General features: G+C 36.7%; 2 protein-coding genes across 2 annotated transcripts in view; one reads left to right on the top strand and one right to left on the bottom strand.

Moving 5' to 3' along the window:
• CEBPZOS (CEBPZ opposite strand) overlaps positions 1-1,897 on the top strand; it is a 6,613-nt gene extending 4,716 nt beyond the window's left edge. The window contains exons 4-5 of the mRNA XM_014477557.2: positions 256-340; positions 1,600-1,897. Of these exons, the coding sequence (XP_014333043.1) occupies positions 256-338 (83 nt within the window). The 3' untranslated portion in view covers positions 339-340; positions 1,600-1,897. The remainder of the gene's footprint in view (positions 1-255; positions 341-1,599) is intronic.
• CEBPZ (CCAAT enhancer binding protein zeta) lies at positions 256-25,055 on the bottom strand. Its single transcript, XM_005893742.3, has 16 exons — positions 24,848-25,055; positions 21,216-22,705; positions 15,783-16,014; positions 14,864-15,053; positions 12,544-12,632; positions 10,509-10,562; positions 9,818-9,920; positions 9,640-9,708; positions 7,070-7,136; positions 5,796-5,896; positions 5,288-5,345; positions 4,795-4,982; positions 4,348-4,437; positions 1,289-1,350; positions 1,104-1,185; positions 256-516 (listed from the first exon to the last, which is right to left on the bottom strand). Exons 1-16 carry the CDS (start codon positions 25,001-25,003, stop codon positions 365-367), a joined length of 3,183 nt encoding a protein of 1,060 aa, XP_005893804.2. The 5' UTR covers positions 25,004-25,055; the 3' UTR covers positions 256-364.
• Between the last annotated feature and the right edge of the window lie 9 nt (positions 25,056-25,064).

Genomic DNA, 25,064 nt, shown 5'->3' with positions numbered 1-25,064 from the left:
AAGGATTAAAAAAGATAACATTATGTAATTACTTCAAACAGTATCTGGTATAAAGTAATGCTTAGTTAACAGTGTTCCTTACAAGGATTAGTAGAGATTAGAGATGCTAGAGCTTACACACAACATATGTATCCTGTCGTCTTTTTCATTTTAGTGTGCAGAAATAAAGGGGAACAGCTGGATTTTTTTTCTCAGTATAGTTTAATTTTAACACTTTTACATGATTTTATAAATGACAGATATTTTTATTTATAGTGTATTACAAATCCATTGAACAGTCTGGAATGTATGGAATCAGAGAGCAAGATCAAGAAAAATGGCTGAGCAATAAAAATTAGGAGTAAGTGGAATTTTACTTTGTAATTTATTTAGAAAACACTGATTTTCTTTGCTTTTTCATTTTTTGAGTGGTTCTTGGCCTCTTTCTGAAATTTTTCTTCCTCTTGATGATGCTTTTCACATCTCTGTTGTGTAACCAGTCATCACGTTCAGCCTCCCATCTAAGCTGTTTGAGACCTTTGCAGGGGAGAAGAAAGATGAGTGCACGGTAGATTCTTGGGGCTCCAGAGAACACCCTGAGTGACAGGAGCTTCCAGTCTGCCATGGCTTATAGTCACTTCCCATCTGCTGCACAAACCCCTGCTTGTTTGCTGCTTTCCTTCTGTATTTATCATCAAAGATTTACTTACAAATAAACAACTAGGACAGGAAAGGAACAAATGCTCTAAAGATTTTCTTTTCCCTGAACACTCACTGGTGAAAGAAGAGCAGCCAGTTAACTATCAATATCAGAAATAATTAAAAGATGTATAAAATATTTATAAGGTTACTTAGCAAATTTATACTATATAAAAATAGCCTGCCTCCATTAAAAAAAAAAAAAAAAAAAAAAAGTAGTTTTTGTAGGCTGTAGTCTTTTTTGCTGTAGTGTACTTTTTAATCCCATATGCTCTGCAGACAGAAGTGAAAAAGTCATTCCTTCCAGGTTGTAAGGAATCATTTTTCCCTTCTTACTATCAAAAGGTCCTCCAAAAATATTTAGATCTTCAGAAATTATAACTTAAGACTATTTTAAAACCTCAATAAAAATTCAAGTTACTTACTTGCATTATCTTTGTTAGCCATGGCATTCATGCCAATGTTATCAAACTTGGATCCCATATTTTCATCCAATAGGTGGCCAAACTTAAAAAGAAGAGTGGGGGGGGCGGTGCGGAGAATACATTTATTAGAAAACTTAAAAAACAACGTACAACAGTAAGTGCTTAAAACAATGTGTTAGCCTTACCTCTTCAGCAGATACAAATAAATTGGAGTCATCAAAGTCTCTTTTCTTTTTTTTTCTCGGTCCTAAAAAAAGTATAAGCCTACATTATTAAGTTGTAAATCCAATAATTTTGTAGAAGTAAGATCTTCAATGTAGTTTTGTTAATATATATTTATTTGGCTTAAAACACACAGTTATAATTATCTTCTATGAGCATCATTAGGCAGCTGGCATTTAAAGAGAAAAAAATAACCTGAGTTAGTATACAGTTTTTTTAAGTTAATATCCTAATAGAACTGTTCAGGTGACAATAGTGTCTTCTTGTCTTTCAGATCTGACCATCAATCAAAGTTTGATTTCAAAGTATTTCAAAGTATCAGGCAAGATTAAAATTCTGAAATTGACGAGGATGTATTTTAAATATTTAAGGTTAACTGTAAATTTTAACTAAGTAAGAGGTTTTGTTCCTTGGAGTGACTGTGAAGAAGTGATGGAGGGTTTCTTTATTGTGTTATAACTAGAGTTTTGTTTACTACTTGAAATAAAGTGGTTCTTTAAAAAAACCTCCCCTGTAATTCTAAATATGTAAACCTTTCAAAACAGAAGAAATAATAAAACATTTTTAATATATGTTACATTTTTTCATTTCCATTACAGTTTATTACAAGCCATTGAATATATAGTATTCTGTGCTGTACAGCAGGACCTTGTTTCTTATTTATCCCCCACTTCTTTCCTCCTTGGTAACCACAAGTTGTTTTCTGTGTCTGTGAGTCTGTTTTTTAAATAAGTTCACTAATATTTATTACATTTTAACTCACATTTAAAAGCATTATCTAAAACTATAATAATTCAAAGTATTGCTTTTACCCATTTTCACTTTACCTGAAACAATATTCAAACTCTATTATCAATGTTTCTGGTACTAACAGCCACTTAATTATCCCTGGTGCCCATTTGCAGTCCCATGCTCCCTTCCATGGAAGGCTTCGCTTTTTCTGGCTATTTCATGTAAATGGGATCATGTGATATGTGGTTTTCAGCGACTGGCCTCTTTTACTTAGCATAACTTTTTTTTACCTGGCTGTGCTGCGTGGCTTGTGGTAGCTTCCCAACCAGGGATTGAATCCAGGCCCCTGGTAGTGAAAGCCTGGAGTCCTAACTACTGGACTGCCAGGGAATTCCCAGCAAAACATTTTTGAGGCTCATTCACCTTATAGCATGTATCAATATTTCATTCCATTTTATTGCTGAACAATATTATATGGGCTTCATCTATTTTTTGCTTGTACATTCAACAGACATTTGGTTGTTCCTACTTTTTGGCTATTATGAATATTGCTGCTATGAACAGTCATGTACATGTCTCTGTATGGATATACCAGAGCCATTTTTGATAGACGTTTCTAGAGCATTTCATCTTCCAAAGTGAAATGTGTATTATTTCAGAATTGTGCATAATGCTATTTTTCTCCTAAGCTAAAATTTCCACTTGTATAGTATTAGGAAAGGTCTTGGTTTTCATTCATCCTACAGGCATATATCTAAAGCTTCAATTAGCAAGTACTTCTGCTGAACTGCTTCCTTCAAGTTTATTCTTTTTTTAAAAGATTTATTCTTAGACTAGCCAACATTAGCAAATGCAGGGTGAATTCCCCCACCCTCATCAATTCATCTGTTTGCTGCTTCTTTCCTTTTTAAATCCCTTTGTTTCTTTTTAAAAAAATCAATTCTGTCACATCCTTTAATCTGTATCCAAAACTATTATCCACTGAGATTTGATGTCTTTTCAGGCTAATATCTTCTGAAATGGCACTTTATTAAAAATAAGGTCAATGAGAGAGCATCTTTTAATACAACAGGCTCAGTAGGATTTAAAGCAACATATCTTTTCTGAGGGATTTTGAGGAAAACTGCCTTATGGGCAAATGCTACTATTAAAAGTGTGACCTTCTATCATTCAATGAAAGACAAATTCTGAATGGTAACACATTATGATGTAAACATGCATCAGGTAAATCTAAGAGAACTGTGATGTTAGCAGTATTTAAACTTTGTAGGCATCAACGTCTCTAAGGGACTATTACCCACCCAGAGTTACTGTTGATATTTACTGTCAAAAAGTTTTGTATTATTTAATTTTAACAAAATATTGTCAAGCGTTTTAAACTTCGCAGGTCTATTTTTATTCATTAGCATTTACAGCTGACCCTTGAACAATGTGTAGGTTAGGGGCATCAACCTCTGTGCAGCCAAAAACAGGAATATACCTTAACCTCAGCCTTCCACATCCTCAGATTCAACCACTGAGGACCATGTAGCACTGCGGTACGTGTTTATTGGTCCTGTACCAACGGACCCATTCAGTTTAAACTCATGTTATTTAAGGGTCAAATGTACCATAGTACTAGTAAGCAGAAATAAAGAGGCATTATAATCGAAGTTTTTGTTTTGTTTTTTTAAAGGTAGGTGTGTGTGTGAATTTATCCACAATATTAAGGAATATTTGTATTTATTATAGTGCTTTCTACAATTTTATCAAAAACTATTATCACCTGATAAATATATAGTGCTTTTTTCCTTTTATTAGTACCGTAGAAGTATTACACTAAAAGGCATAATCTGTTAGGATATACTTTAAAAAATATGAGAGAACAAATTAGCAGAAATGAAAACTCTCATTTTACATATTTTTGAGATCAGAATCATTTTGTCATGGCAGCTCTCATTAAAAAAAGAAAATGATGTTAATAAAGAGCATGGGTTTTTAAATAGATGGATCAGATGGGAAGGTAAGAGTTGATAAAAGGAAAAATGCAACAGGTGTCTATGAAAATCCTGGGCTTACATTATTATTGAAGGTTTAAACATTCATGAAAAGATGATCCAGAGGTATTTAAATGAGAGGAGTGAATTCAGGAAAGAAAATAATTGGAGGATGTGAAAAACAACAATATTTATGTATTAAAAATTCATAAAACTTATTACCCAATAGAACAGTTAATTTCCCAAAATGATAATGAACAACAGCTTTCACATGCAGTGCTTAGGTGCAGAAGAGACTAAATACATTTTCTTACCTTGAAATGACCCAGCAAAGTCACAATCATTTGCACTTTTTCTCTTGTTTTTCTTATTATTGACTTTGAGTCTGACCTCATCATCAAGTTCTGTTACCAAAAACAAAAACATAAAAACTCTGTTGTTATTAAGCAATTTTAAAAAACTGCTGCAGAACTACTATGATGAATATAGATTAACATTATTGCAAATTATCAATCCAGTATTTTTAAAAGGCAGTATAACACGACAGGTCAAGAGGAAAAGCATAGACAGCCTCAATATTGATTAAACAGAAGTCCAAAACAACTCAGCTGGTTAAAAACCCAAAACTTGTGTCAAGTGAGATGGGAAGATCTTAAATTTCTGGCTGATTTGAGTATAAATCTGAATACAAGATAATATTAAAAAACCTTTAAGAGAAAAACTAGCCTCTGCTAAGGCAGAAAGTTTGTTTAAAGGTTTACCTGGAATGCCCTCATTCTCATCATCTAACACATCCATGAATGTTCCTCCATCTTCCTCAATTTCAGCGAATTCTTCATTCATACTTCCTAAGGAAACTTCATCATCATCCAAATTATCAAGGTCGTCATCTTCTGAATCTTCATCTTCTGAGTCATCCTTAGCTCCTTTTGCTTTCTTCTTCATGTTGCTGAAGAAAAATAACAATTAGTAAAGTAAATGAGGACTCTGTTTTCTAAAGTATGTGTTGGTGACCAGCAGGGTATTAGGCTATTAACAGAATTCAAAGGAAAATTACAGACAGCTCAGAGCCTTTATTTAACATACTAACAAGCATTATAAAAGTCCAAAAATGAAAGTACTATATTTATTTCCCAAAATTCAATACCTTTCTCCTATATAACACATAGTCCTGTGCTCCACTGTTCTGAAAGACAGTAATTTGAGAAATGCTGGGAAAAAAGTTAAAAAAAAAATTTAAGGAAAGCATATTACCTAGCAAAATCAAGGTCATCCTTTCCAGAGGTGAAACAATTATCATCTTCAAATGTGTCTGCCAGAGAGCAATATACAAATTGTGAGATATAGCAAGAAATAACAAATGACACGTCTTATACTAAAATCAACACATATGACTGTTGTTTGTGATAAGTAAACACCAAAATGATATACATCTGACACTGCTGCTTTTTTATTAATCTACACAAATCCATGTACTATGCTGGCCTTAATTAAATCCCTAAACTAAATGGGTTCTGGTTAATTTTAGCTTCTTTCTACAGTTCTTTTATTCAATGAGGGAAAATGTCAAATAAAAGAGTATTTAGCAATTGCAGTCCTTTTTACTCCATTAGAACTGTTTAAGTGCTTATTTTTAGTAGGTGTGATATAATATGCAACAAGTGAGCTCAATGTAAACTTTTCTAATTTCCCAATTTTTGCTTCAGTCCAAATTTCAATAAAAATTTTCAAGCTCTGTGGATTATAAAGGTAAACAAATTACCAATCATCTTTTCAAATTCCTCATCGTCCACATCTTCTATACTTTCTTCATCTTCGTTCCGTTTTTGTTTCACTTTAACATTGGTAACTTTTTTATAATACCTAAAATAAAATGCATGTTATACATTGACATTTGATGATTTTATCAAAGGGCCTGTTGTTCTATGATCATCAAAAGACTTACGGTCAATGCCACAAACAAGTGTAAAAGCTGTCAACTCAGTGGCATATAAATGACTAAAATTTGTATTATAAAAAAAAGTTTTAAATTCAAAACAGTTGGAAACGTTTGAAATGTGAAGGATATAAATTTCAATGATCTAGGCTTGGTTCTTCATAAAAACACCATAAGTCATCTTAATTAAATGGCACAGTAAAAGGTTATTTTAGTATCAACACTAAATGGTACAAGTATTCTAATGTTAGAAACTGGCTCTAAATGACTTCTAATCTCAATATTTTATCAGTTCAACCCATTCTATCAAGGACAATGAAACTTAGCATTCTGCTGATGGGATCATACCCTCAAAATTCTTTACACAAAATGTATTTACAAAGCAAATCAAATCAAACCAAATTAACCAATCACCCAGATGAGATAACAGTTCCTTCACTAGGCAAAGAATCAGTAGTAATAACTCTTAATAGTAGGTTTAGGACTTATCTCCATAGTGCAAAAGTGTCTGACTCTTTGCGAGCCTATGGACTGTAGCCCTCCAGGCTCCTCTGTCCATGGGATTCTCTAGGCAAGAATACTGGAGTGGGTTGCCATGCCCTCCTCCAGGGGATCTTCCCAACCCAGGGATAGAAGCTGTGTCTCTTACATCTCTGGCATCGGCAGGTGGTTCTCTACCACTAGCACCACCTGGGAAGCCCTATCTCCACAGTAGTGCAATGAATTTTACTAATTTTCCTTAGAGCCATGTTTTAGACAAATAACTTATGAGTTATTTATCATTATATTAGATTGATACAGATTTAAGACTTTAAGAAAACTAATATACTAAAACTGAAGATTAAATTTCACAAGATTCTTAAAATGTGTGCTAAATTGTTAAAAAACAAAACCCTCAAATTTACTTGTTTTAGTTTCATTTAGATATCTTAACATTTAGCAAACTGAACATTTCTAAATTCCTCCAACAAAAATGGAGTGACATATCCTTCAATTTGTCCATAACAGGCCTATGTTAACAAAGCATTTATGGAATCTAAAAATTTTAAATTTAACAGCTCTTCAAATGAACCAGTGAACCAGTATATTACGTATATTACCTGTAGAAAAACACTTCATCTGCTGGTATCTGGCTTTCTTCTTTTGCAAGGAACTCCTTACTGTTAACTAGGAAAACAAGTTAAAAATTTTAAGGAATTCTTTTTATGTTCTTCAAGCTTTTAAGACTAAGTACACAATACCTATAAATCTAAAGTCTCAAAATGTAAGGAAGTTGGAAAGAAGTCGTCTTATAATGTGAAGGACAGTCTGGAAAAGTCTGTGTGGAGGAAACCCAACATCTGAAATTTTATCAGCTACAATCATTTGTAGCCAACAGTGATCACAGTGAAAGAGCAGGGTTCTCTTGTCCTCCAACTGCACCCAGGATCCAAACTTTAAGAGAAAAAAAATTAATAATCACTTTTACTGTTTCCTTATCAGCATAAAAATATTCAGAATCATCTTGATTAAAAAGGGTATTTGGCTTCTCTAATTCCAACCCTAACTTTGGTTAAGTCTTTTTATGTCTCTGGACCTCTGTGAGATGTCAATTAAAATTAAATGATTTATAAGTTGTAACTGAACAAAGCTAGTGGAGGTGATGGAATTCCAGTTGAGCTATTTCAAATCCTGAAAGATGCTGCTGTGAAAGTGCTGCACTCAATATGCCAGCAAATTTGGAAAATTCAGTGGCCACAGGACTGGAAAAGGTCAGTTTTCATTCCAATCCCAAAGAAAGGCAATGCCAAAGAATGCTCAAACTACCACACAATTGCACTCATCTCACACACTAGTCAAGTAATGCTCAAAATTCTCCAAGCCAGGCTTCAGCAATATGTGAACCGTGAACTTCCTGATGTTCAAGCTGGTTTTAGAAAAGGAAGAGGAACCAGAGATCAAATTGCCAACATCCTCTGGATCATGGAAAAAGCAAGAGAGTTCCAGAAAAGCATCTATTTCTGCTTTATTGACTATGCCAAAGCCTTTGACTGTGTGGATCACAATAAACTGTGGAAACTTCTTCAAGAGATGGGAATACCAGACCACCTGATCTGCCTCTTGAGAAACCTATATGCAGGTCAGGAAGCAACAGTTAGAACTGGACATGGAACAAGAGACTGGTTCCAAATAGGAAAAGGAGTGCATCAAGGCTGTATATTGTCACCCTGCTTATTTAACTTATATGCAGAGTACATCATGAGAAACGCTGGGCTGGAAGAAACACAAGCTGGAATCAAGATTGCCAGGAGAAATATCAATAACCTCAGATATGCAGATGACACCACCCTTATGGCAGAAAGTGAAGAGGAACTCAAAAGCCTCTTGATGAAAGTGAAAGTGGAGTGAAAAAGTTGGCTCAAAGCTCAACATTCAGAAAATGAAGATCATGGCATCCGGTCCCATCACTTCATGGGAAATAGATGGGGAAACAGTGGAAACAGTGTCAGACTTTATTTTTTTGGGGCTCCAAAATCACTGCAGATGGTGACTGCAGCCATGATATTAAAAGACGCTTACTCCTTGGAAGGAAAGTTATAACCAACCTAGATAGCACATTCAAAAGCAGAGACATTACTTTGCCAACAAAGGTCCGTCTAGTCAAGGCTATGGTTTTTCCTGTGGTCATGTATGGATTTGAGAGTTGGACTGTGAAGAAGGCTGAGCACCGAAGAATCGATGCTTTTGAACTGTGGTGTTGGAGAAGACTCTTGAGAGTCCCTTGGACTGCAAGGAGATCCAACCAGTCCATTCTGAAGGAGATCAGCCCTGGGATTTCTTTGGAAGGAATGATGCTGAAGCTGAAACTCCAGTACTTTGGCCACCTCATGCGAAGAGTTGACTCATTGGAAAAGACTGTGATGCTGGGAGGGATTGGGGGCAGGAGGAGAAGGGGACGACAGAGGATGAGATGGCTGGATGGTATCACTGACTCGATGGACGTGAGTCTGGGTAAACTCCGGGAGTTGGTGATGGACAGGGATGCCTGGCGTGCTGCGATTCATGGGGTCACAAAGAGTCGGACACGACTGAGCGACTGAACTGAACTGAACTGAACTGAATCTTAGACTCTGAACAAAAAGGAACTGGGATCTAATATGTAAATAAATGTCTGCTGTGAATACAAAGAGAATTAGATTCACAGGATGAGTACTAAATACCCATAGAAATAAGTTTAAAATAACGCTCAGTGACAAAAATCTGTTGTAGTTATTCTGCCAAGCCCATATTAGAGAGCTTAAGATGGTCTGAACTATAAAAGATAATTATATATGGGGGGTGGGGTTGATGTCAGTGACAGAGCTATAGCTTTACCTATGGATGATACAAGAATAGCAAAATGTTAATTGTTAAAAGATGGGTGATGGTTACAAAGGTGGGGTGGGGTGGGGGGGAAGGTCTATCATACCACTTGTGTATATACTTTGGATATGTTTGAAATGTTTTGTAATTAAAAAGAAAAAAGGCCCAGTCACAGTAAACTTGAAAATGTATACATTCTTGAACACAAAGATGGATACTATCTGTGGTGCTTAGGTTTTACCCTGATAAGCAGAGCAAAGACTAACACAACCTGTGTGCTACTAACCTGCACTACTGTCAGTTTCAACTGTCCAGGCTTTATACTTACCAGCAAGACTACGAATGTCCTTCATAAAATGTTTTCTTTTTGGCTGCATCACAACACTGTCTGTGTTTTCTGAAATGTAAAATCAAGACAGTGTAATGTAAAACCTAGTTATATATGCTTATGTTGTTTATTAAATATCAACAGTGGAAACGGAAAAGTTCATCAAACAGAAGTATACCTTTGCCTTTATGTGGCTTTGGATTTCGATATACAAATCGATCCAAGAACCTCATTAGTGTGAAATCCTGCAGTGGATCCCCTGAATACTCAATATAATTTCCCTGAAAGATGAGGGGAGGGAATTAAGATCTTAACTTGAAATATATATATATACTCACACAACACACACACACACACACAGAAGAACAAGAAAAAGATAAGCATCTACTACATTGCTTCAAAGGCACAAATGTGCAATAAAATACCCTTCAAATATCCCTCACATGCACATTATTCTTTCCTTGAAGAAATTAAGCACACACGCATACATATTCTATAATGCACTGCTGATTTTATGAATAGGCAAACAGTATTAATACTATAGGTCATCTAACCATGAACCAGGAATCAACGCTGAGTGAAAAAAATGGCAAAAGGGAAAGGGGAGGGTAGCCTTTCTCCAGGAGCAATAAATAATCAGGATGTAATAAATAACTGTTGTGGTTCTATAATATCCATGTATTTCCACTCATCTCAGAGTGGGAGGAATTATCTGTTGCTCTTTATCAAACAAATCATTGCTCCTTTACAAAAGCAGAAAAACATACACAATTCTATCTAGTAGAGAAAACACTGACCAGTTAGTGACTACTTCAAACAGGATTACTTATTTTCTTTAATTTCTTGTCTTCTGAATATTTGAGACTTACCTGAAGAATAGTCTTTGCAAAAAGGGCCACAGAAGGATGAAAATGCTCAGATAGCTGGAAAGAAATATGTGAAATAAGGTCAACTACCAAAACTGCAGGTTATTTAAGAAAATCCCCCAAACTGAAACTGAAGCCAATACATGAGAAGAGTGACTCTCAACATTCTGGTCTCAGGAACACTCTGTATACTTCAAAATCAAGGACCTTAAGAGCTTCTGTGAGTTAAGTGGGATATATCTACTGATACTTAACTTTATTAGAAATTACAACAAAAGAAAATCTGAACACTTACAGTTCATTTAAAATTAACAATAAATCTATTACATATTAATATAAACAATAACATGTAGAATGAAAAATAACTTTCAAAACAAACATTAGTGGTAAGCGCAGCATTATTTTACAGCTTTGCAAATCTAATGTCTGGTTTAAGAGAAGCCAGCAGATTCTCATATCTACTTCTGTAGTCCATGTTATTTTAGTTCACGTGTGTTTAGGAAATTTGGCCACACACATATATACTTGGAAAAAATGGGGGATTAACTAATGGTCTTTCACATAAATGTGGATTTTTTTCCTTTGATACTATACCAAAGATGAGCTGCAATATGGAGTCTGAAACCCTATCAACTTTTGGTATTTGCTACTTAAAATTAACTGGTCTACAGTGGATGAATCTTTTATTCATGTTTGACTTTTAACACTGTGCACTGGTCATTTATAAAATACTGATTTTGTGAATTATGCAATTCTTCAAAATGTTGCTGACATTTAATTAAACATCACAAAAACCATAGTATCACCATGAATTTCATTAGAAAAGATACCAAGAAACTGTTAAGCTTAAGATGGTGGTTATAGGAGTTCTAAAATTTTAACCAAAGCTTGAATTTCATCACTGATAACAGATACTGTCAGCTGTTTCATTTGAAGTAAAAGATTTACTTCATTCATTTTCAAGAAATATCTCCCAAATACAAAAGCATGACCAGTCTGTCAGCCAGTCTTTCATGAAAAAAGTAGCTAGCTGCATTTCCAACAATTATATAGGCACTTTTCCTTGAGATGTGAGAAAACTCTCATACTTAGGTATTCTGGGGTTAAAATAATAAAATCAACAATTTTCCTTGCTTCATCATACTTGTGTGATACTGGCTTTCCTCCTCCCTTTCAAGTATATGGCAATGAAGAATATAATGGCCATCAGTACAGCTTGGTACTACTGTTTTTATTTCTGCTAAAGTCACCAGCAGTTTAGCCATCATTTCTTTAATACCACCAGTGCATCAACAGTGACAAAGGCAAATAATATCTTGGTATCACTTTCAAAGTAGTTGTGACCTTACAGATTCACTAACAAGGTGTCAGGGACCCACAGGAGTCTGCCTAGGAAGACACTTGCGTTAGCAAAACTCCAGAAAGGTTATTAGAAATGAGTTCCTCTTATACATTTACAAGGTAACTTTGCTTGCAAATAGTTCTACTACCACAAAATTTTTCAGAGATACCCAATTGCGGTAATATGGTTGCTAAGTTGTGTCCAACTCTTTGTGATCCCACGGACTGTAGCCCGCCACTCTCCTCTGTCCATGGAATCTTCCCAGCCCAGGGATTGGACCTGCATCTCTTGCATTGGCAGGCAAGTTCACCACCAAGCCACCAGGGAAGCCCTGAGATATCCAATGCGTAAAGCAAAATGTATCCATTTTACAGAGCCATTATATACAACAGCATACTTAGGAAAAGCAAAATTTATTTACAGCCATGAATAATAACCTTATTTTGTACCCACGTTATTTAAGATTTTCTACATATGAATGCAGAAATGTGTAAATTTAATGTTTATTACAGGCAACAGAAATATGGGTTATAAGGCATTACAGCCAGGTGACATATTTCAAATTGCTTATGCTGACTAATTTCTAAATAACTCCTCTATTTATCATTTACAAGAAAAATGGAAAAGAAACTATTAAATCCATGGGGGCAAATATACGGCACAGATGAATTAGGAGACAATTTGGAATTACTTTACCTTTTTGAGTTCCCAGAGACTTGTATTTTCAGCTCCACAGTACAAAGGGTTTCTACTGAATGGATCATATGTGTTTAACTGTTTGCCACCTGTGAACAAAAATAGAGTATTTCTCAAATGCTCTGGTCCTAGCCCAAGTGGTCACTAACCCACCAGGATTAATGCTGTCACCGACAGCGCTCTTAGTTTCTTTTAGGTCAGTTAGATCCTAAGTGTTAAGATGACAAAGGACCTGAAGATGAAACAGGTCTAAATTCTTTTGGAACTTTAGAGTGCAGTGAATATTTGTCATTAAATTATGCCTAGAAGTAAGTATCACTTGGAACAGGTTTCATATTATCTTCATGTTTTTAGCAATTCTGCATTACAAAATTTACAACAAGGAACCTTTAGAACACAGAAGGAACTGTCTACTTCACAATGTACATACTGGTCATCCTTCTAAAGGATTATTCCTAGGTTAGCCCTCTGATGGATTCTTTAAAAAACTTTCCTGGTGGCTACCATACTTTTCTTGTACACTTTACAGGCTAAGGTTCAGACAGGTGAACTACTCTGACCAAGAGTTCCACAAATTTGAAAAATGGGTCTGGCAACTTTTTAAAATATGTATTTTAATTGAAGGATAATTACTTTACAATCTTGTGGTGGTTTCTGTTACACATTGACATAAATCAGCCATGGGTGCACATGTGTCCCCATGCACATGTGTTCATGCACATGCTGAACCCCCCTCCTACCTCCCTCCCAACCCCATCCCTCTGGGTTGTCCCAGAGCACTGGCTTTGAGTGCCCTGCTTCATGCATCAAACTTGCACTGGTGATCTATTTTACATATGGTAACAATATATATGTTTCAATGTTATTCTCTCAATTCATCCCACCCTTGCCTTCTCCCAGGTAGTCCAAAAGTCTGTTCTTCACATCTGTGTCTCTTTTGCTGCTTTGCATATAGGGTCATCGTTAGCATCTTTCTAAATTCCATATATATGCATTAATACACTGTATTGGTGTTTCTCTATCTGACTTATGTCACTCTGTATAACAGGCTCCAGTTTCATCCACCTCATTAGAACTGACTCAAATCTGTTCTTTTTTATAGCTGAGTAATACTCCATTGTTAATACTTCCTTATCCATTCATTTGCAGATGGACGTTTAGGTTGCTTCCATGTCCTAGCTATTGTAAACAGCTGGCACCTTTCTTGATCCTCAAGGCTAGTGTGTTTTTCTTTTAGCCTTAAATGAAGAGGCTGCATTTCTACAATTTCTTTTGGCTCTAATATTCTGTTAATAGATTCAATTCAGTTGATGTGTGTATGGAACGCCTAAGTTTCTATTTGAGTTGGCCAAAAGGTTCCTTCCACTTTTTCTGCAACATTGTATGGAAAAACTCAAAGGAACGTTTTGGCCAACCCAATATACCAAAAAGAGTTTTCAATTCTCAAACATTTCTTTAAGGAACTACAGAGGGTAAATATGATGCTCAAACAAAATAACCACAAGTTTTATACTTCATGTGTGTGTTAGTCGCTCAGTCGTATCTGACTCTTTGCAACCCCGTGGACTGTAGCCTGCCAGGCTCCTTTGTCCATGGGATTCTCCAGGCAAGAATACTGGAGTGGGTTGCCATTTCTTTCTCCAATTATACTTCATAATATGTAACAAATACTTTTGTTTGTAAGTCAAACTTTTGTATACACGTGTTTTTTTCATATATGTTCCATTAGGAAGCCTTTACATCTAAAGATCAAGAAACTAAACTTGTTCAAAGGTATAAACTGACTACATTTACAGCTGAAGAGAGATCTACTGTGCATTTAACATGACCACAGTTTTCTCACTAAATCTTCACAACTCTAAAAGGTATCTGCTTTAATTTCTAGAATTTAATTTAAAAATATGTACTTACTATCTGTGGTTTAGACGCTAAATTGTGTCCGACTCCTGCAACCCTATGGACTGCAGTCTGCCAGGCTCCTCTTTCTATGGGATTCTCCAGGCAAGAATACTAGGGAGGGTTGCCATTTCCTTCTCCAGGGGATCTTCCCAACCCAGGAATCAAACCTGGGTTTCCTGCATTGCAGGCAGATTCATTACTGAGTATGCTACTTATTATCTGTAGTACTGTTCATAAGTAAATCAATGATTCATTATGTTAAAAATTTTAGTTCTAAGACCTAAATATACCTAGTGATGAGAGCTCCCATCTAAAAGAAAACAATATTGAGAACTTCTAAAGTGCATAATGTTAATTTCTATTAAGATCGAAAGGGAATCCTAAGATTCAAGAGAAAACTTTAAAGATTTTAGAAACTCACCTTTTAAATTATCAAAGTGCACCCAAGAAGCAGACTCTACCTTTTTGGTTCCCACATGACTTTCAGACTCAGTTTTTTCCATCTCAGCTTTTTTCACGGTATCTGTTTCTGTTTCTTTATCTACATCAGTGAATTTTTCTGCTTCTTCATCATCTGCTATGTCAATAAAATTTTCTTCCTCATCAGACTCCTAAAAAAATGGTTTAATGAATCTGGTTTAATCAACTGGAAGTCCACATTCAATTATGTGAGGTGGTTTTGAAGAAGACTCGCTTATTGCAATTCTGATGAAACATGAAAGTTCCAAAAATGAAATTTAGATGAGAGGAGATCATATTCTTATTGCTAAATGGAATAAAGTTTTGAATCAAGAATCCATGAGACTTTGAAAGCATTCAGCCCTCAAATAAATTTTTGACTTGTTATAAATTATAAGGCAGGTGATATTATGTCCATTTCACAACTGAGAGACAGGTTTAAGAGATCTACTAGTTCTAAACCCTCTCTGCTGTTGTTGTTCAGTGGCTAAGTCCTGTCCAACTCTTTGCAACCCCATTGACTGCCGCATGCCAAGCTTCCCTGTCCTTCATTATCTCCCAGAATTTGGTCAAACTCATGTCCATTGAGTCAGTGATGCAATCTAACCATCTTATCCTCTGTTGACCCCTTCTCCTCCTGCAATCAGTCTTTCACAGCATCACAGAATCCCACTTTATGGTAGTTTATTACCAGTAAAGGGTCAAGCAATATGCCCACCGAGTTGACTTCACACCAGGGACTAAAATCCAGGTCAGTCTGATTCCAGGTCTCACACTCTGGATGCTCCAGAGAACTGAGTATGTTACTGTCATCATAGCAAAGAAAAATATCAAATACAGTTCAGAACCCACTGGATTTAAAAAGCAGTTGTAAAGTATACCGGATGATCATCCAGTTGACTTCTTAAACCTGGTTTTGCTTTGAGGATCTCAGATACAAGATACAAAGCTCCACATATAAATGGTGGCATCTGTTCACAAGTGACTTGAAGTAACCTCTTCACAAAAGCCTTCACCCTCCGCAACACAATGTCAGCTTTCAGAGACTTGTAGACAAGGTTAAGAAACATGGCTTGCTTAGAACACAACATCAACCCCGGATCCAGCATCTTCCTGCAAAACAGAAACAAGAGCACATGTTTATTTATAAAACATCCCCAAACCCAGCGACTAATAAATATCCTCATCTTAGTTAGGGATAGCCTTCCCACTATTTTAGAACAAGAGATCATTTCTGTCCTAAGGAGTAAGATCGAAGTGAATAACCAGAACAGGAAGAATGATGATAGTACCAGAGGGAAAAACTCCACAGGAGCAGGAAACTTTTCTGGGGTTTCTTTTCTCTTTTCCAAATGGTTTTCCATTCTCTAGACCAACAGGGCACCTCCCTAACAGTATAATTTTCATGGAAGGCTAATTCAAAACCAAACAATGAAAACTGCCCTTTGAAAGCAGTGGACTAGACCAGCGTTCTTATCCTTGCATCACTGCCTACTAGCTGGGTGACCAGAGGCTGCCTCCACACGGTTTGGGTGAAGACCGTACATGCATAGTAGAAAAGTGAACTGTGAGACTCTCTTTGAGTGCATATAGGAAGGATTTATACAGTTAGTACATTCAAAGGGAGTCTCACAGTTCAGTTTTCTACTACGCATGTATGGTCTTCACCCGAACCGTGTGGAGGCAGCCTCTGGTCACCCAGCTAGTAGGCAGTGATGCTCTTCTCCAACTGTCTGCACATCCATAGATTCCTTCATCATTCTTGGTCCTGTGTTTATGTTCTTTATAGTTGAACACATTTTGTTGCCTTTCTTTTTCCCCTCAAAGTCCATTGGAACAGGGACGGTGCCTGTTATTCACTGCTGTAACCCTAGTGCCTTGCACTTAATAAGCACTAGAATGTTTGCTGAATGAACAAATGGTTCATGATATGGTAAGTGGTTGTTCAATATATCTTGTAACCGCAGATTGCTCAGTCTCTCACTAGGAATACAATCCGATTTTGGACAATTTACTTTTGCCAGAAAACAAACACCTTCTTTATCCACAGCTGAAATCTAATGTGTAATTTCTAACTATTAATTTTACTATTGCCTTCTGATGCAACACAAGCAACAAGAGCAAAAATAAACTAGTGGGACCACATCAAACACTTCTTCACAACAAATGAAACCATCAACAAATTGAAAAGGCAACCTATGCAACGGGAGAAAATATTTGCAAACATGTAACGGATAAAGTAGTAGTGTTAGTTGCTCAGTCGTGTCCAACTCTTTGCAACCCCATGGACTACAGTCTGCCAGGCTCCTCTGTCTATGGGATTCTCCAGGCAAGAATACTGGAGTGGATTGCCATTCCCTTCTCCAGAGGATCTTCCCGACTCAAGGATCAAACCCGGGGCTCTGCATTGCAGGCAGATTCTTTACCATTTGAGCTACCATGAAGATCCAATCTCTGATAAAGGGTTAATATAAAAAACATGTAAGGAACCTCATATAATTTAACAGCAAAAATCTCCCAAAAAATCCAACTAAAAAATGGGCAAAGGATCTGAATAGACATTTTTCCAAAGAAGAAATACAAATGGCCAAAAGGTACATGAAACAGGTGCTCAACACCACTAACCATCAGGGTAATCAAAACCACACTGAGATACCAACTCACACCTGTTAGGATGGCTATTATAAAAAAGGCAAGAGATAACATTGAAAAGCACATGGAAAAAATGGAATCCATATACACTGGTGGTAGGAATATAAACTGGCACAACCATTATGGAAAGCTGTAAAGCAGTTCCTCAACAAATTAAAAATAGAATTACCATATAACCCAGCAACTCCACTTCTGGGCATATACCAAAGAAAATGAAATCAGTCTGTCAAGGGATATCTGCACTCCCACATTCACTGTATTATTCACAACAGCTGAAGTATGGAAACAACCTGTGCGTGTGTTAGCAGATGAATGGATGATGAAGATATGTTATATACACACAATGGATTATTATTTAGCCATGAGAAAGAAGGAAGTCCCACTTGTGACATGTATAAACCTGGAGAGCATTATGCCTAATGAAGTCAGTCAGAAAGACTACTACTCTGATTTCATGGATGAACAGAATCTAAAAAAAAAAAAAAAAATCAAATTCATAGAAAACAGAGAAAAGACTGGTATTTGCCAGCGGTAGGGGGTGGGGAGTAGGGAATAGGGAGATGTTGGTCAAAGGGTGCAAACTTCCAGCTTCATGGTGAATATTTAATGATACTGTACTGTAGACTTGAAATTTGCTGAGAATAGATCTTTAGTGCTCTAACCCCTCCAAGGAGTAACTATGTAACTACATGAAGTAATGGAGGTGTTAATGAACTTGAAAATGGTAAACATCACAATGTATACATGTATCAAATCTTCACTCTGTGTGCTTTAAATAATACAATTTTATGGGTCAATAAATTGGTTACACAACAAAGTAACCTAAGTATACTTTTACAGCCTTTTAAATACTTGACCCTTTACTATAGCTATTATTTGTCCATCCCCCACCCCCTACCCCTTTGGCAGGCTGCTGAACTATTATCTCATGTAACTTCTAAATTCTCTTTTTATCCTGTTTGTTGAATCCTAGAGATGCTCCAATTGGTCTGGACCCCCAGATATTAGGAAACCCAGAATAAACACAATCCTCCAGATATCTACTCCAAAAGCAGAATCATCACTTTTGTTCTAAGAACTTTTATTTTTTTTACTAACACTAGAAATGAAAATATTTAACTTTGTGAAGCATATTTTCATATTCTTCACCTATCTAGTTTCCCCCATTTTGTCAATTCCACAATTCTAGTACATACTGATGATATTCTGAGATAGTCAATGTCATTCAAATAATGTTTTATTTTTGGCTGTACCACATGGCATGTGGGTACTTCCCTGACCAGGAATGGAACCTGGGGGCCCCTAAGTGGAAGTGCAGAGTCCTAATCATTGGATTGCCTGAGAATTCCCCAAATAAACTTTGATAGTCCACTTTTTTCTCATTTAAATTTTTCAACACTTCCATCCGTTCTGCCACTCATTTTTAATAAGTTCCATTACACATCAATAGAAACATTTGAGAATTTACAGGGATGTGTCTCTACCATTTGACAGAGAGTATGTTCCTGAAGTTTTTGATAAATTATGTTTTTGTAAACCAAATCATCTCTTCATTTCTTTTATCCGTCAATTAATAGCACGGAATTTTTACTTAAAATATTTTTAATACAATCAAGAGAAAATACATACTTTAAAAAACCTTAAAAGGCCTTTGAAGTAATCCATCTGTGAGATCTCTTGGCAAGCAATAATTTGAAGAGTTTAAGAATGCACTCCTCAGACATGTTAGACCCCTGTGTTTAACACTGAGATATTAAATGGATATTAGAAAAATACGTTTTCCAGTAGATTTCAAACTTTCCAAAAACTAGAAATTCTTATGACCCTCAAAAGTTGCTAAAGAACCTAACTCTGAAACCTCTACACTTTCAGCCTTGGAAGTCTTTCCAAACTAAAAAATTAAGGATTTATTACTTAAAATTTTTTAAAAATTTTTCATTTCTGGCTGTGCCTCATGGCTTACAGGATCCTCATTTTCCAACCAGAGGTTGAACTTGGGCCACAGCAGTGAAAGTGCTGAGATGAAACCACTGGACCACCAGGGAATTAGGGCTAGAGTACTTAGACTCTTCAAATTCAAGTTTTATTTTTTGGAACTTTATGGAATTTTTCCCCAAAATATTTTCCATCACCTTCAATTGGCTGAATCCACAGATGTAGAACCTGCTAATAAAAAGGCTAACTGTAAAAAAAAAAAAAAAAGAATTATGGAAAGAATTCTGAAATCTTTTTTAATGTATAAGCCCAATCAGTACCATGAAACACCATGAACTCCAAGTCACTAGGCCTGGATTTGCCACCTAAGTTGACTTCATGATGTGTGTGTGACCTTGCACAAATTATTGTACCTCACAGACTAGAGAGCTTGTAAAAGGATTAAATTAAAGAAATGTAAATGAGCAGTAATAGCAGCCAGCACTTACAGAGCACTGAACTATGTGTTGGGCTGTGTTAAAAGCATAGCTGCTGCTGCTGCTGCTAAGACACTTCAGTCGTGTCCAACTCTGTGCAACCCCACAGACAGCAGCCCACCAGGCTCCCCTGTCCCTGGGATTCTCCAGGCAAGAACACTGGAGTGGGTTGCCATTTCCTTCTCCAGTGCATGAAAGTGAACAGTGAAAGTGAAGTACAGCATACACTGACAATCACATGGGTTTACAAATACAGTAACTCACTATGGCTGATTCATGTTAACATTTGGCAGAAACCAACACTGTGCTGTAAAGCAATTATCCTTCACTTAAAAATTAAATTAATTAAAAAGTACATTAACTCATTAATCTTATTAAAACCTCAGCTCTATCATTGCTTAGCTGTGTAGCTGTGCGTAAGTTTCATAATCTTCATTAAAAAACCTATGAGATAGGTGCTTTCCTTTTCATTTTACAGACAAATAAAAGCACAGTACAACGGGATCAATCATGTTTACCAATAGGGATTTAATGAAAATTAAAGCAATTTGTCCTTTGGATAAACTATATAAGTCAAATCTAGGTTTAGATCTAAGATATTAACCAATATATTATGTTTCTTGCAAGCTGTATGTATGTAAAATTAGAAAAATGAATTAGAAATAGTTTACTGTACTTCAATAGTTTCCAAGTATACAACCTTCAAAATATCTGCCCTGAATGGGTGCATTGCAGGACAGTTGCAAATTCAGTAATTCTAGTACCAAAATCTTAATACTAACATTTTAAAATATATTCCAAAACCGCAATGCTCCTCCTCAACCTTTCTATGTAAAAACTTTGTTTACCATTTATTTGTCTTCCCCAACATGAATGAAAGTATTTTAGAGGTGGGAAATTTGTTCACTGTGCTATATCCTGAGTTCTTGAATAGTACCCAGCACGTAGCTGACACTCAAAAAATTCTTGTTGAATGAACAACTAAATGGCAGTGTGAAGGACAGAAGGAAAGAAATATAGGATCAAGGATGGGGACTTCTCAAAACAAAAAAATAATAAATGACATATTCAAAGCATATTAATACAGATGCCCAACAGGGAACTAAAGATTAAGTGACTCAAAAGCTGGTGAAGAGCAAGTTACCAAGGAGTGCCAAAAACCCTACTTTCTTTCTACTGCCCCCAAGACGGACACTGCAGTATATTATACCACATTTTTCTCATTCACGTATTACAATGCTAAGTACTTACCGATACAATGCTGCATAATATCGATCTGATATTGTCTGCTGAGAATTCATGACTTGGAAGAGTAACATTAAAGCCTGCACACTGGTATTAAAATTCACAACATGCAGCACTTTGAACAGCGTATCAACCTGCTCCCTCACTTTGTCATCGGCAGTCTGGGCATAGGGGTATGCCCTATTCACTCCTGTTAAAAGGGCACTGAGCATTTTTGATTCAATATCTTTTTTCTTGATGCAAGTCCGAAAAAAACAAAAATAAAGAGTTATTAATTTGTTAGCTAGTTCACTTTCTTCATGAGAGAGGACCATTTGATTTAAAAAGCAAATTGCATAATACTGGGCTTTGGAGCTGATATTTGAGCGGAACAGCAGTCTCTCTACTTCACCACACACAACTCCTTTCATGTTGGGATGTTTACAAAGCAGTGTCTCCAACAGATGGGAGGCTTTGGTGGCTATTCTGTTCTGAGGATCTCCCAGTTTATTTACCACCTGCACAAGAAAGGCCTTTTCTTCCTCAGGTTTGTTACAAAGAAGCTCATGAGCCACCATGAGGGCTCGAGTTTTGGTGGCTACTAATGAATCATGACTTAAAGTTTCTAAGACTTGCACAAATTCAGCCACTAAGTGTTTCAGCTGGTGTTCAAAATACCATAATATGAGTCTTCTGTCTCTGGAGTCCCTGTTGCCGCTGGACAACTGCTCTAGTTTGTTGAAAGGATGCTGGCTGAAAACCCGTAGCTTTCGATTATCCGGCAAAAGGTCTGTAATGAGTAACTCTTTGAAAGTATCCAAAGCCATGAGGCACTGCTGTTTGCTGCCCTTCTTTTTAACAAGGTTCACGAGAGTTTCCACAAACTGGAGTGTGTGAATAGCATCATCCTGAATAAGAAGAATCATGGCTGCCATTCTGTCACCTAGAGTCCCTGATGATACAATCGCCTTCATCCAGGTAGAAGAGGCTCCCTTTTGGTTATTCGTCTTATTTTTGAATAAATTGATTTCATGTTCATACAACTTCTGAGCCAAGGCTTTGTACTTGGACACAACATCCCGAGGCTGGGGTTCCAAACAATATTCATCGCTATACTCCATATCATACCATTTGCCGCCAGACTTAAGTAACAAAGTCTGTCTCTCAAAAAATTCAAAGATGTCCTGTTGCTTATCTTTCTTTGCTTTTGTTATGGCACTGTTGTTCTCATCAGAATGCTGTTCTGGCCTCTTCTTATTTTTCACCTTACTTTCACTTTCTGCTGCTTTTTGCTTTTTACTATCCACTTTAGATACTCTTGATTCCTTCTTGCTATCATCTTCTTTTTTAGCTGGTTGATCTTCTTCAATTAAGAAACCTTTTGCGTACTTGGCCAAACTAAGATTCTGAATAAATGCTTCCAATTCACCTTGCTGAAAATCATCAATTGCTCCTTTTTTGCCTCCATCCACAACTTCCTCATTCTCATCCAAAGCAGCCAACATAAGATAATCTTGCTGCATAGAAACATATGAAAAGTTAAAAATAAATTACAAATCTAACAGTTTCATTAAAACTTCAAAAGTTAATGATATTTATATTGCTGAAATCAATTATCCATGAAATTTAGTTATAGTACTGCCTGGGCTCCCTTCCACACCCAAAGTACTTGATAAAGCAAAGATTTAAATGCAAAGAGAATTTTCTGGCAGTCCAGTGGTTAGGACTCTGTGCTTTCACTGCCTTGGGCCAAGGTTCAAACCCTGGTCAGGGAACTAAGACCCTGCAGGTCAAGTGGCACAGCCCTACCCCCCCCGCCCCCCAAAAAAATAAATGTGAAAAACAAAACTATAGAGTAACAGGAGAAACCACAACATTAGGGAAAAAAAAAAAACCAGGGTAGGGAAAAATTCTAAATATGACATAAAACTCAGGTCCCATATGGAAAAGAATGGATAAATTTACCATTCTCTCATATACACAAAACATATACAAAAATCAGAAGACAGATAAGTTGGAAAAAAACAGTAACTGGCAACTTATATCAAAGTAATCTAGCTTAATATAAAAGTTCCTCTGCATCAGTTAAGGAAGTGACAATCTGACAGAAAGATGTGCAAGTATATAAACAAATAAGAGGTTTTTAAAAAAATGAAAAGATGCCTAACCTCACTCACATTGAAAGAAGTCCAAATTAAAATCACAATGATATATCCATTTTTAAACACGTCAGACAAGCAGAGATGACACTAAGACAGGTGGTGCTGGGGAGAGGGTGAAGGAAAAAAGCACTTTCCCATACTGTTGATGGAAGTTCCCTATAGAAAGCAATTTGCCAACTTCAATCAAAATACCTGACAGACATCCTTTGACTGAGTCAAAGTTCCATTTCTATAAATTTAGGTGTATATACATCCACTTACTAATGTGGGGAAAGATATACATACTCAAGGCTATTTACTGAAGCATTATTTAAAATAGCAAAAGACTGACAAATATCCGCAATCAATGGCTGGTTAGATAAATTAACGATTTATGCTGACATAAAACCAATGACAGAACTTTATATACCGATATGGAAGCATCAAATAGTATAGATACACTACACCTTTTGTGTAAAAAATAACACATACAGGGGTGTGTGTATTTGTTTGAAAGATATAAAAGACACTAAAATGATTGCTTCCTGAAGAGGAAACTGCATGGCTGGAGATTAAAGTGAGAAAGAAGACCTTTCATTATGCACTTGCTCCTTTAAAATGCAACCCAAGTACAGACTAAACTGTCAGTCTGCCCAGGGAAACTGCATTTCTCCTGCCTCTAATCACTGACCCCACTCCGCCCTCTCCCACACTGCTCAGAAAAGTCTACCCTCAAAACAATTAATACAAAGCCAAACTGTCACATATTTGCTCCGAATCTTCTAAAGGTTTCCCATAAAATGAGAACATAAGTCCACCCTCTTATGTCTCTGACCTCATTTCTTACCGCTCTTCTCTCACTTCACTTGACCTCAGCTGCACTATTTTACTGTTCCTGGGACAACAAAACCAAAAGGGCTCACTGCTTTCTTCCCTCCAGTTTTCTGCTAACTCACTGGTGGATTCCCCAATCACCTAGTTTAAAACTTTAAGTCCTTTCCCACTCATTATCCTCTCTCGTTTTAGCTTTCGTCATAGCTCTTACTCAGCGTTAGATACACTGTGTATTTCAAAGTTTGGTTACCGTTTCATTAATATGTAAATTCCAAGAACGCAGAAAGATTCTTGGGCGTAAAGTGAGCAAGTGTGTGTACTTAAGATTCTAACACCAGTGGGATCCCAAACACGGATGTCAAGAGGTCGGAACAACAAACAGTCCTCTCCGACCTGATGGAGTGCCATTTATACACTACGTCAATAAAAAGAGAAGATAACCTACATTTTAAGAAAAGACACGGCAAAAAAAAGTTCAATTCTGAACGACGTTTTTCTTGCAATATTACGGGAAAGAAGTGCAGGAAACGCGCAGAGTACATTTCGAAGCTGGAGTCTGAGCTGTGAGCTCCTGCTCCGCAGCTCGGGGGCTGCTGGGCCACTTAACCCGCTACTCGCGGGGCAATTCCACTCGCGACCCCTCCACACGCCTGTCTCCTTTCTTCGGGAGCCCGCGGCCATTACCTTGGTGCCTCCGAGCCGTAACACTTCCTGAAGGGAGAACGCATCCTCGGTTTCATCGTTATCATCCTCTTCGTCTTCGTCCGGATCTTCTAGCCCTTTCTCCGGGCCCCAGGGCCGCTTGGCATGGAACTCCAAAGGTTTCTCGGCTGCCGCCATAGCAAGCGAAGCACGCGCGCAAAGGCCCTAGCTTTCTTCCGCTAGGCCGAGTGACGTACTT

The sequence above is a fragment of the Bos mutus genome, chromosome 11, assembly GCF_027580195.1.
Source record: "Bos mutus isolate GX-2022 chromosome 11, NWIPB_WYAK_1.1, whole genome shotgun sequence".
NCBI classification, from domain to species: domain Eukaryota; kingdom Metazoa; phylum Chordata; class Mammalia; order Artiodactyla; family Bovidae; genus Bos; species Bos mutus.
The sequence above is the reverse complement of the archived record's forward strand: the minus strand, read 5'-3'. Positions and strand labels throughout refer to the sequence as shown.